The 14,349-nt window shown below is 42.3% G+C and overlaps 1 protein-coding gene across 1 annotated transcript; it reads right to left on the reverse strand.

Annotated features, from left to right (window-relative positions):
• Window positions 1-4,625: 4,625 nt before the first annotated feature.
• ccdc92ba (coiled-coil domain containing 92Ba) lies at window positions 4,626-13,186 on the reverse strand (the record flags this gene model as incomplete). The annotated part of the gene is made up of 3 exons (XM_079165897.1): window positions 4,626-5,347; window positions 8,000-8,047; window positions 13,054-13,186. 3 exons carry the CDS (start codon window positions 13,184-13,186, stop codon window positions 4,626-4,628), a joined length of 903 nt encoding a protein of 300 aa, XP_079022023.1.
• Window positions 13,187-14,349: the final 1,163 nt, after the last annotated feature.

Below are 14,349 nucleotides of genomic sequence, written 5' to 3' on the forward strand. Positions count from 1 at the left end.
CACACTGACCTTTAACCTCCAAACTGACCGAGTTCAGCTCACCAATATGCAGACAGCAGTGGCCTGTGCACAACTCATAGTTGACCATCTATGGCTGGATTACCCTATTTAGGAACTCTAGGGCCCCTATTAACCCCATCTCCCTGTTTTTTTGTGCAGTGTGCACAGTAGCCTAGATCCAGTTTGGTAATATGATCAAAATCACAACACAAGGCAGGAACCCTCTTTAAGATCAGGTCATAAAGCAGTTCACACTTTAAGGTCAATATGTAATGTAATATCTTAGTGATTTATCATCACAAATAAACTGGTTCATATCAGTTGAGACACTGTAATCCTGGGGCTGTTTGGACCAGTTGCCTGCGTTGTAACCCAGACTTGTATATTACTTTTTCTCCAGTGGGAGCAGTTTCTGCCAGACCTGATAAATAGCTCTCCGGTAACTTTGAACACTTTGCCAATGTCCCACCTTTGAGGGGACATCTAAAGCCAACGCTAAAATATTTGAACCTTATGAAAGTAAAAAGAAAATTTGGTAGGATAGTAAAATGAAAGTCTTTATAATCTAATTTGTAACTCTGCTTCCGCTTGGACTTGAAAAGGACTCTTCTTAATGTAATAAAGAATACATTGTTCAGGGTGCAGCAGATAACAGTACTGTGAGTCTTCTGGGAGATAAAAGCTACGTCTCTTACAAAACAATACTGAGAAAATGAGTCTGGCCTGAGAGCTTTCTCAGAAACATTCAAAGCATTTGCCTTTTATGATAATGGGGTGGTAAATTGTACATATTTAAAAGGCTACAATAATGTTTTATCATTCACACTGTACTACTGTAGATGCTAAATGTGAAGGAGAGTCATGTATAGAAAGATCCAGATAAAATATGTTCATATCATCCATCAAAGGTATAATTTAATGAAAAGGATGACATAAAGGATCCAGCTCCACATGACCGTGAAAAGGGCAACATTAATAATTGATTTATTCATCTGCACATTTATTCTCTGCTTCTTTCAAATCAGGTTTTCTCTGGTAATCTCTGGTATTCAAGCAACAATAAGGAGACTAGACTAGACAATCCTTCATTTTATTCCAATTATGTGTACAGTAGATCACTATAGGAAGCTAACACAGTATATGCGGTAATCAGTCAACAGCTATGCAACAACCCAGACCAACACCTCCATGTTGGGTACCACACCGCGTTATTGCTAGAGACCACATAACATGTCAACCAAGATGCTTCATACATACATACATTGTCCACTGACATATTTCTCTAAAATGCAAAATAAACAGATTTGACCTCAATACCTGGACATGAAGCTGTTGACATTTGTTTTGATCATTACTATGAGGATTAGGGTTATTATAAAGGCGTCTAGAAAGATGGAAGACATTCTCTGTGGGTGTGAGTAAATGATCTACTGCCTTGCTATGTTGTGAGATGAACTGTGGTATGATCTGGAAAGTAGAAAAAGCAAATCAGGCGGTGAAGATTTACTCCTTTAAGCTTGAAATATTCATGAAAAGACATCTTCATTAAGGCATCTCACCAGTAACCTTCATGTTAATTTTAGTGGTGGGCCTCTTTGGCTCATTAGCATTTTCTCTCAACGCAGACAAACAAGTCAACAGTCCCTGTAGCTGTAAACAGCAACCAGTATTTATGATGATGTTGTTACATAATATCAAAGTATAGATAATCTAGAATGTGGGATGTAGGATCTTAACTTGTATTAAGAGAGGTGGGTGAAGAGTTTAATCTACCTGTCGAATGGATAGCTTGTGGAGTGATGAAGTCTAACAGTCCTTCAGGATCCCTTTCGGGGAAATTATTTTTTCAACCAGACAGCTTTGTACTTTTATCCCCAGCTGTCTCATAAACCTTGAGGAAGAATAGTGCACAGACATGCTAATGGCTTACTAGCTGAGGTGAATGAAAATCTTCGTCACATTTGCATTTATGCCAAAGAGAAGACAGGTTCAGTTCGTTTTCACTCAGACAGTCTCATGTGGCATAATAATAATATGCCCGTTTGCTTAATGCTGCTTCATGTGCAGCATTGATTCCTCACTTGGATATGCGTCCTATAAAATGTAACATAACAATTATTCATGTACAGATTCATTGACAATCAACAGAAAAAATCCCTTCGACAATTCAGAAAAGTATTAAGCAAAACATACAGAGCTCAACAATTAAAAAATACAAAGTTAAACAATCATAAATTCTTAACACCTCAAGAGTCCGCAAACCAGCTGATGTGACCTATTATTATTATATATAAATATATTGATATATTGCTTTATTGAGGATATACTGTTAAAATATAATGCTAAACTTCTAATCAGTAGCTGCAGAAGGCGAGAAAAACCTCACAGCGACTAATCACAACTGGGTCCAGTCTTACAGGAAGGCTTGTTTCAAAGACACTGATGCTCAGTTAAGTCATGGCTCAAGTATCAATCAACTGTGACAAAACTTTGAATCAAAAATAACTGAGGTGCCACATCACATACAGTAAACCGTTATAACCAAATCCTAAAGAGTCTTATAAAAGTCATTCTGAAACAAAAGCGCACAATACTTTAGTATACTTTGTCCTGCTTCTTAGTGTACACACTGCATTTCTTCCATCCACAGCTCCTCTATTATAAGGCAGTAATTACAGTCGGGTACAGCAATGAAGCAATAACATAAAAAAGTATGTCCTCCATTCAAATCTTCTTCAAATCTTTTAAACTGTTTTTATTTTTCCAAGTTGCTACTTGCTCCTTGTAACGCTAGGGGCCACTATGGGCATGTGTTTCGATAACAGGACACACACAAAGCTTTCTGCTGAGCCGGCCCTCTTGTCATTCACGGTGCACAGCCGCCGTCTTGGTGTGCATTTTGACGCAGCTACTTTGTAAATTTATGTAAAGTGGGAAAGGAACAAAATGCAAAACACACAGAATCAATCAGACTTCAGTTGAAAACACACAAAAACCTTCAATCATGTTGTTTGTCAGTTTTTCTTGAAGTGAAAAGAAACCCCAACACAACAACCTCCAACACAAACTAGTTGACGTAGTAATCATGTGTGTGTGTGTATACGTGTGTGTGTGTTTAGTACACAAACCACACCTGAGTGAAACACATGGTTCAATGACTCAGAACCTATTGTCACCTGTTTATAGAAAGCAGCCACTACAGAGGAATCGCAGCACAACGTGCCTCAATGAGTATCTTTTAGTAAACATACAGGCTATGATGGTGTGCATTACCTTTTTAGATTTTCAAAAATGTAACAATGTATTAAATAATCGATAATATCTAACGACAAACATGAGTTGGTGCTGTACTATTTTGAAAAAAAATATCTAATTGCAATTACTTTAACTGACATTGCAATTGCAACATGATTTGAAATATTAGAGGGACATTTTTAATGAAAAACATGATAAAATGATTATGGTTTGATTTTTAACGAAGATGTTTTTGTTCAGTCTGTAGAGTATGATGTGTAGGCCAACACATCTCTGCAGCATCACAACATTTAATCTAAAATGGTATTTTGACAAACTTTTCGCCTTCAACAAATATTGCTCCTATATTCCTGCGATTTGAAAATTGCAGGAGGCCATATTGCAATTTTGATAAAATTCTATTCAATTGTTTGTTGCTGTAATAAGAGTGTGGTTAATAGATATGGTTTCACACATTTTCAACTGTTAGCAGGTCTTGTGTCAAAAAGTTTCCTCCTAAACTCGTGTTTCCTGAAGCGTTGCCCTCAGGCATTGGGATTCAGGCTTTACGTTAGCGCATGGTCAATTGTTGCAGAGATAACCAGTTGAGGTTAAGGTTCAGAGAAACAAATTATGTATCCTCATAAATGATGTTAAAAGGACACCTTCTGGCCAATTAGATACAAGTATTTACTGTAAAGGAATGCAGTGGTCACAGATTAAAATTCAGACAAACCATACAATTGTTGGAGGTCATTGTTTCCAATTGGTTGTAGTTTGTATTCATAATTTGATAAGTCACAGGAACAAACACAGAGGACTCAAACAGACGTGCATACCACTTCAGATATTTTCAGCTGGTACTCAACCAAACGTTGGGTCACACGGTTGATTTATGGTTGGCCTTGAAAGCTCACAGTTGGTTGGGCTACACAACACATCGGCTTGTAGTCCATCTAAAATGGCTGCTACCATTCACCAACCCCATATTTTAATCTCCAATTTCAATTTCATTTTTACAGCGCCAGAAGCTATCTTAGGGCACTTTTCATATAGAGCAGGTCCAGTCCGAAGGCTACTCTTTATAGATCAAAAAGGGGTTGCTTTAAAATAAGGCCCCACAGCTTATTGAGCATGTGACACCAGTGTAAACAGATAATTCATCTAACTTCATTTAAGACTGACTTAAAGTGACACTCACTGAGTTATTTAAGGTTAAGTCCATATTAAAAAAGTGTCAGCAATAAGTGTAATATAATTCAATAAGCTAAAACCAGTCTTAGTGTCAATTCAGTAAAGGTGCAGAACAACAGTTAACAGCATTAACAGTCTGACGGAAGAGAATGATACGGTGATCAAACTGCAGTTAAAAGTGCAGGTCACAGTAGTCGCTAATCTGCCTTCGTCTCAGCAGCAGGGGGCGCCGCTGCTGAAGACAACAGTCTGGCCCGTTCACCCCGGGGCTCCACTGGCCCCTCTCCACCGCCTTCCTCCTCATCCTCTTTCTCCAGGCCCAGTGGAGCCTGTCGTCTTTGTGCCACAGTGTGCCTGGAGCGGGCCCTGTGCCTTCGAGGGTGGAGGAAGAGTGCAGGGTCCGGCATCGCTGTGGGCTCTGCAGGGCCCATCACTTTCTCTATGGGCACACACTCACGGGCGCGCTCCACTCTCGAAGACGCCCGGGCACTCTTGCGCTTGGGTTTAACCACGGGAGAGGAAGGGGAGGCTCCTGACGGCATCTGCGGAGAAACGGAGTTCTGCTCGGCACCATACTGGGCCCCCTGACTGTTGGCCCGGGCGAGGAGTCCCTGCCTCTGCTGCATCCGCTGGTGGTGCAGTTTCTGCCTGGCAGCATGCAGCTGGAAGGAGAGGTATGCTGCTGCCTCTGTTTGTTTCTGCAGCTCCGTGTTAAGGATGGTGGAACAGTGGCTGCGGCGTTTGAGCTCCTCCAGGAAATGGCGCTCCTTTTCCTTGAGATTGGCTCTGAGGGCTCCAACCAAAGCCCCTTTGTGAGTCAGCTCCTGACGAAGCTCTCCTAACGAGCACTCCTGCTCGGTCAGACGGCTCTCCGCGTCCCAACAGCGGTCCTCCAGGAGCTCCTCTTCCTCCTGTAACTCTGACACAGAGATGGACCAGAAATGCAAGTGTTAAATAGCAGCAGGAGTTAAACTCAAGAGTTTCCATATATAACGCAGATCACATTTTATCAAGGATCCACTCAGTAAAATGATATGAAAGTAGTTCATGATGAGACCAAATCTGATATTTGGGGAATCACCAGTTTCCTCTCAAAGTCTGAATCTGCGAATGGTATAGTGTGATGGCTTTAGAGCTGGAGCTAGAAATGACACACATATATGGAAAGGGTTATCTCCATTCTACCCTCAAAGACTACAGCTGGGCAATATATCAATATTTAGTCATTCTTGCGAATCTAAAGATATTCATGATACACACATTTGTCTTTTTAAATGGATGTTATTTCTTCCAGAATAATTTCTGCAATACCTGAGGACGCCAGCTCAAAGATCCTACACAGTTGGGCTTATTATTACCAACTAGACATGTTCACATGTCATTTTTAATACCCGAACAAACAAATATGCAAGAGGTGGAGATGAAAAAATGAGACAATTAACCAATCATCAGTATTTAGAGAGAAAACTAGCCGCCGTAGATCACTGCTGTTCTTTACCACCTAAAGCAAGGCACAGTCATTCTGCACCACTGATACATAACACACTGTACATAAAGCTAGTCCTTGTAATTTGATATGACATATCACATTATCTCACATAAAAAAAAAAACTGCTGCCAAAATTCTATAACATCAACTAGCGCTGATTTGTGAGAGATAAAACAGAAAAACTACTACCCGAGGCCTTCTCTCCATTTAAACTTCAACCTCTCTGCCAAGCACAGGTTTAACACGGCATTCTGCTTATTGTTCTTTTTTTCTCCTTTTGCTTCTGTAGACAAAGATTTTGCTCTTTCCTTCCACTAAAATTCCCCTGAGGAGAGGGAGGCATGAATGAAAAGCCAGTGCAGCAACCTCTGAGCTGACTGAGCTGCAGCTTGCCAGAGGAGAAGGAGATTACATCCACAGAGGCCTGCTCCGTTGCCTCTGCCCATAGAAATAGGTCAGGTTTGCAGGGTAGGAGAATCCCAAAGGGTGGAGGGAGGTTTGGCGAGTGCTGGAACTTAAAACTGTAAAGCCTTGAATCCGTATGAGGCTTAACTGTAATAAGGTGCTTCATACGTTGATAAAAACTACAGGTTTAAGGTTGAAGGTGCTATATATGAGATGGGGAGCATTTAGATTTTCTCTCTACACGGTGACGGCTGAGGCGGCGGCTCGCAGCTAACAGTGCAAACAATGACAAAAGTGCTGACAGGGATGAAAGTGTTTACCTAGCCAGTATAGCCTCGGATAACAACACACACAGAGCGAGAGCGACTTCATTCTGTGCTCAGGTAGACATTACTCCTCAATATCTTTCCATAGATAATAGTTGTTTGATGATATAAAGGCTGTGAATCCCGTATATTGCACCTTTAAAGCTGCTGCATCTTATTTTCTTTATGATCTGCATTCTTCACTTGCGCTAGCTTTCTCTCTTATCTTTCTGTCTGTATGACTTCCCTTTATCATACTTAGTCATATTTCATCTGTGATTTTCTTTCTCTCCAGGACGGATCCTCTGAGGGGCCGATCAGTCTCGGGTTTTCTGTCGCCCATCACCACACCCAGGTTGAGCTCATATGCTAACTATAGACTACAGTACCTAATGTGATCTTCATATCCTTCCATTCCCCTCTCCCCTCCTCCTCAGCGTCTGCAGCTGACCGCATCCTGCCGCCTTGTCTTTTCCCTTAAATCGTACTCCTCGCTACCTCTCATTACCTCTCGCCTTCTACCTCCTCCTCCTCTCTCCTTTTCCTTGGCTCTACATCGCTCTGGTTCTCAGCAAAGTCTTGTAAGTGGACACCCCCTCTGGGACAATGAGGAAAGACGAGAGCAGGAAAAAAGAAAGAGGATGGATCAATTTGTCAGGATGGGAGGAGAACAGAGGGCCGTGCTGTACTGATGGATCAGGGGATAACCTGTCCTGGAAAAAGAGATGGGGTTTAATGGCTGAGTAATGCAGCTTAACAAGACTACCCCCCTTTGCTTTCTACAAGCACACAGTCTTTTAACTCCCCTTGCTCTGTCTCTAATTCACTGTGACAAAATGGTGCCTATCTTTGCATCCAGACACCACAAACGGTCCTGCAAAGTTCCGCTATGAGCCAAATATGTTGAGGCATGTGGTCTTTGCAGCTCTGTTAGGTTCTTCCCAGCTAGTGCTTGCGACCCCCGGTACAGCTGTGACCAACTCTTTTCACACACAAAAAACGAGGAAACATTTAGCAGCCATGATCTGTCCTGTGTGTGGTTTGTCAGAGGCGTCTCCCTCCTTGAGGGTAAGTAAATGAAGTGAGAGAGATAAGGATGCGTGGGTGAGAAGAGGGAGGAGGGCAGCTGACAGGGATTCATCCCCTGGGGGATGGGAGGGTTGGGGCGGACAGAAGGAGGCAGAGAGGGGGTGCGGGGCGTCGAGTTACGGTGGATTGGGGGTTGAGGTTGAGTCGGGCAAAGACAAACAATCCCAAGGAGATGCAAACATGTGCGTCTTTCTGTCTCCAGTGCAGACGGAGAGCTTATTCACTGGATGGAGGTGGGTGATGAAGAAAAAGTGCACAGAAGGGATGTTTTTTTTTAACATACCTATTTGGCTTCTGCCTGGAGGCTTCACCTTTAGATCACTTGTCAACTCTGAAAAACACAAGAGAAAGACAAAACCACAGGAAAGAGCTGTTAAAGATACATATAAATATATAAAAAACACATGAAATAATATTGTTAGAGCTCAAATAAAGATGCTCAATGGTGCTGAAATGTCTTATTAAAGCTCTATGCTGACATTTTCAGTTTGCTGCTGCTGGTTGACATACCAGATGCTCGATGCAGTTTACCAGCACATTTTCAGTGAGCTCATACATAATTTATGAAGCTAAATCTGAAACTTTACATCAAAGACGATGTCCTGTTTCATTACTTGTCACAGGCTGGAGAAAAACTGCAACCTCAAAAAGACTTATTAGCACCCCTCTTTGAAATCAATATTCACTCAAATAAAAACTACTGGCTGTGCAGTCGGTTTCAAGAGGAAATGCAAAACCAAACAAATAGAAACCCCGAAAACAAGCCAAGTAAAAGTCAAGATGCTTGCCATAAAGCGACGTAAGCAGAGCCGCATTCATTACAACTGATGTAGCTGAAAAAACAATATCATTTAAACCCAAAACTACAGTTCCACACAGAAGCATTCTGCAGAATGACGGATTATAAAAAGGTGAAACATGATTTTGTGTGGAGAACTAATTGATACAGATTTGTCTTGTGTATTGTACTGTGTAGTGTAGTTGTTATTGTTATACCCTGTGTCACGTTGTGGACAACATTTATCTCTTGCATTAGTGGATGCATCCATTTGTCTTGTGCCGTAAAAAAATAAATAATAATCAGACAGACAGTAATAACTGAAAGCTGTTACAGTGAGATACCCCATTAACATGATTAGGATTATGCATATATTACATGATTTGATATCTGGCACACTGTCATTTTTGGATAGATGGATTATATCTCATGTCAGTGTATTATAGCCACTGACGGTTTATGTTATTGAGAAGATCACGTATCAGACTGGTATATGGTGCTTAGTTATTCGCAGGGTTGGATTGTCCCTGATAAAACATGATATATCAGCATAGTGTCTCTGACGGGGTTGTGGGGGTCGGACTGCTGGTCAAGTCTGGTCTGTCATTTAGATTTTCAGCAGGGAAATCTCTACACTCAGCTTTCAGCACACTGTGAAACACAGAAATGTGTCTGTGTGTGCGGCTCCAGCTAATTCTAGATGAACGTGGCACAGATTTGTCCTATTTTAATTTTCCATCGCCAGAAATATGTGACTGTTCAACCAGCCACGGGTGCCGATCGTAAACTAGTTTAATGGCCATCATTTTAAATTGGTAACTCTAATAACACTCGCTTACATAGATGTTTACTTGACATGTAAAGCAGAATCTAAAAGTGTAATTTGTAGCCTTTCTTCTCCTCTTCCTCTCTCCGTCACACCCTTTCTCCTTCCCTCTGCAGTAAGTATAACACGCCTGCCCATGCTGCTGGCATGAAGAGAGGGAGACAGAGGAGGTGAGGAGGGTGGGATGACAGATAGTAGGGAATGAAGGAAGGGAGGGAGGGAGGAAGAGGGGATAGAGGAACCGCAGATAGACAGCTCCACAAAGACAGACTCGCTGCTTGCTGTTTAATTCTGAACTGCAAAACATGGGAGACTTTGAGAGGTCCTGTTTTCTAGTCATTATCCTCAATCACGCATGAATCACTAATGAGGTTTATTTAACCGCAGGAAGTCGGCTCTAGGAACTATTTCTTAAAAAACAACAATGAAAACGAGGAGCTCAGCACATTGCACCATTCAGTGTGTGTGATGCTTTGTAGATTCATCTCCTCCAGCCTCACTGAGCATCCAAGGTTTTTGTTTAATGGCTCGACCTTGAATGTTGCAAACACATCTCGAAAGACACACGCATAACTAATTTATATGGCACTCAATAAAAACACGTTATATCGGAGAAAAAGGCCCATTTTTCAAAAACAGAGGACACAAATTAATTTAGCTGGTCGTTCAAGGAGACGGACGCGTAAGAGCCTTTAAGGTGATGAGAACGAGAGTTTGGAACAAGAATAAAGAGGTCAGCAGTTCAAAGTCAGAGCTGATGTGCACGGCAACTTCGTCAGCTCAACCTTGACGTATCCTTCCAGGCTGCACATTTAGCAAGCTGGCAGCAAACACCCATCAGCATCTGGCGTCACAGCCGCTCTCCAGACTCTTCGTCATCACCTCGTTTTTATATATGGGAACCTCGTTGAAACCAACCCAAAAACTAAAAGAATGACTGCAAGTTATACATGCTGTCGACATTCTAGCGTAAACATGGCCTGAAAAAGGAGACCGCTTTGTTACAGTGAAGATAATTTGCTGCTTACATTCTTTTACCGGTTCGAAGTGAATGTGGAGGTGAGTGGATTGTTTGGGATTGGCAGCACTTTACCATGCAGTCAAAACAGTGGACAACAAGAGAGCACATAGCGACGAATGACACTGTGAGACAACAGAAGCACTGAAACGAGACCTCACTGATCTATTGAACACACTGCGCTCAGTGAATACGGAGGTGTCTATCAGCTGGCCCCTATACCAGCAGTCAGAAGAGGAGTTGAGAGATTCAATCATTGCTTGTACAGCATTGCGTTTGTCCCTGTAGCCTATACTTATTTTCTATGCATTATATTATAGTTGCTAAAAAAAAAGAAAGACATCCGTACGCCGTCGTGTAAGCACGTCTCTGAGCACCTCGGTTGTCTTTTCTTTGAGTCCTTGTGAATTATCCGTCACAGTTTTCCTTTAGCTCATGACGTTCTGCATCGAGGTCACGGATGAGGGGTCAGGGACCGACTTAGTATGTCGTTTTTTGGACTATCAACCGCAGCCCAGTTCTCAGATCTTTGCACTTACTGTCAAAACCACATACGGGAAACCAGGTTTCAGTTTTTATGCACAACATATCTGAAACAAACAACCAAAACACTTGAGGTCTGCTGCAATTCTCAGTTCTATTTGATCAGGGCTGAAGACTTTTCTGTTTGCCACTGCATTTTATTAAATATTAATTTGGGACCATTTATTCATGTCTTGCATGGCGCTGTAATTTATGTCCTGTTTTATCCTTTTGAGTCTATTTTAGCTTATTTTTATCTTCCATTTTATTATTAAATCATATCTAAATGTGTCTTTTTGTTTTGCCTTTTTATATTAACTTGTGTTTCTTTTCTTACAGCACATGGAATTGCGTTGTTGTTTAAATGTGCTTTACAATTAAACTTTCCCTGCCGACTGCAAATCAACCAGGGTGCTTGGTGGCCATTTGATCTTACTTTGCCTTCGAAAAACAGACATTTGCCTGCAAAACCTTTTAACAGCTTTTCAATCTGGGTAGAGGGCATCATTAGATTTAAAGATGTTCAGCAGAAAGAGTAGATGGTCTTGTGTGTTTTTGGTGAGTGTGGCGTAATAATGTGTCTGCATGTGCAATTCCACAAAACCTTTGAGGAATGTGGAAATGAAATGCTGTGTTGTAGTTTATATAGAAAAAAAACTGGGAAGCAGATTCATGACTCCAGCGGCTACAGAACAAAGATATTTATGTTGATGAGGTCTGTGGAAGGAATATGTTTGTTTGTTCGTACAAAAGTATTGTTTCAATTATTTATTGTTTCAATTATTTCTATAAAGAAAAAGATTGTGTTTTTGAAGGTTTGGCCAAAAATTGTCTTGTTTTCTTGGCGCTGAAATAACTCATAAGCATTATTATAAGCACACACACACACACGCGTGCACACACACACACACACACACACACACACACACAAACACACACACACACACACACAGCTTTATTGACCAGATGTGATTGTGCAGCAGAGCTACAAAGTGACGGAGGGGGTTGTTCTCTACAAAACAAACCCTAACCCCCCCCCCTGTATTAGTTTACCACAATCCTGTTCATATGGATTACTGAAGATATGGGATCTATGGATTAACTGTGACGGATATGTTTGAATGCATCTCTCTAAAAATGTACAGTATTTTGTATGTGACAATGAATGTGTGTGTGCAATATGTGGCTTGTGTACGTGCATGCTTGTGTGTGTGTGTGTGTATTTACACAGGGTACATAGGGAGATTCTCCTCTCCTCCACTCTGAGGAGACAAAGCTGCCCCCCCCCCCCCCCCCCCCCCCCCACCACCAATTTAAATATTCATATTCACCGATAGTAAAAGGATAAGGAAGGCCTCCAGGGAATTAATGAAAATCAAATAGAGCATCCTCCCAGTTATAGTAATGCAAATGTGTGTGTGTGTGTGTGTGTGTGTGTGTGTGTGTGTGTGTGTGTGTGTGCGTGTGCGTGCGTGCGTGTTTGATCATGTGCACCGGCTTGCTTGATTAAATGGACGGCATATCCATTAGGCCCGAAACAGGAAATGATGCAATCTACAGGAATTGTAGCATGACATCACCGTGTAGTCATTTTCTGGCATTGATTGATGGTGCAGACACACATGAACAATGAGGCCTGTGTGCACACGGGGAGATTTAGGTTCTCTACCTGAGATGAAAATGACAATAACTGCACTACAGATCGAGAGTCACAACGGCGGCTTATGTTCCTTTGAAAATGAAATATTGATCGTGTAGTCCATCAAATGAGCTTCAGATTATCTAAGGCTCTGCCTGGATAGAATCATCTCATAAAGTGTAAAAACCTCATTAAAAAAGGCCACAAAACTGCCTTCTATCTCCAAAATACATCAAGCAAGTAATTAAAACTCTCTGTAAATCTTCTCTTTGAGGGTCAGTGGGAGGGGTCCTCGCTGATTATAGCACCCAAAGAAAAAAGACACCAAAGGATCCTTCACATAAATATGAGCTCATTAGCGCTGAAGATTTGCTGCTTTTCTTTATCCTATCCTACATTTCATAGACTAAAGAAATTGTAAATTAGCAGATAATAGTCACGCCATCATGGGCGTAAGTTTATGGAGTGTTATTTTACATTTTGGGGGTCACATAAAAGTGCCAATTGGCTCCCTCGTGCACACGCAGCAAGATCAGCAGCAGTGTGTCCCTCACCTGTGCATCGTTTCTGCAGGGAGAGGATCTCCAGGTGGAGGCCGTGGAGTAAAGTGATGTGCTCCTGCCGGAGGAACACCACGCTCCTCTCCACGCTCCCTATCTGCCGGGACAGGCTGCTCTCATCACCCATGGCCGAGTCTGGAGGGACAGAGGGAGGAAATCAGAAGGATGAGACCCACAGATATTTTACCACCAGCATCCATCACGTCCTCTCATCACGAGACTACCTTTTCCAACTTCCTATTGCACTGTAAAGCTTGAACTGAAGCTACTAAATATCACTTCCCCTTACAAGGAACATTGTTTATTTCAGCCACAGAGAGAGGGAGAAGTGCAAGTTATGAATTGAGGTCATATGGTGGCTATAAATAAGGTATTGATGACCACAGAAATCAGCAGAAATGGGAGAAAACTTCCAGCCAGGATGCAGCTACATCAATTAATTAAGCCTTTGCATTGTATCTTAAGCCAAATGAATCTGCTTACCTTTTATAGCGTGCTAGGTGCCAAAATCTACTAAATTTGATTCGCAAGCGTTATGAAAACGTCCTCCGATCCGCGCATGCTGGCCTCCAGTGCTGGTCCAAATCCTGTCGGCTGCGGTTTTTACCCAAACACATCTTATCTGAAGCGTCAAAGTGCTTCTGAGCCGCATGTGACGACGTTTGATTAGAGAACGGAGAGGCTGGACAGCTGCGTAAAAATGCAAAACCCCCGCGATGCGCGGCACGGCGGCGCTCCGGCGGAACCGCTCCTCGTCTTCGCAACACGCAGCATCGTTAGGAAGAGGATGTTTTCAAGTGCGTCGATACGAAAGCCCGCGAGGCAAGTGCGCAGTCCATCCTCTCAACACGCGCACCCTTCCTCCTCGCCCATCGACGGAGACATCGAGCTGCTGTGGACTGAGGCTGAGCGAAGGGAATGATGAAAACAAGCCACCGGGAGCAGAACACGCGAGAAGATCGTACGACAACGTGACCAGGACAGCTGATTGGAGGGACCAGCCCGAAACAGCAATACGTCGACTGTGAAGAGGATCAATACAAAGCAAGCGCGTGTGGGAGTATACAGCCTACAGAGGAAAACCCACCGGGAATAAATATAGAAATTAAAACTGTGACTTGAGAGCAAACATTCTTTTCTTGCTGTAAATCTGTCACATTGTTTATGTTCTGATTCTATACAAAGTGACTGATTTGTGTGATTTTCTGCATCATGGACCCGGGCTGCTGTAACGGTTCTCAACCTGCGGGCCGCGGACCTCCTGGGGGCGTCTCAGGAGTTCCACTGTTA

The sequence above is a fragment of the Pholis gunnellus genome (genome assembly GCF_910591455.1).
Source record: "Pholis gunnellus genome assembly, chromosome: 9".
Lineage (NCBI taxonomy): Eukaryota > Metazoa > Chordata > Actinopteri > Perciformes > Pholidae > Pholis > Pholis gunnellus.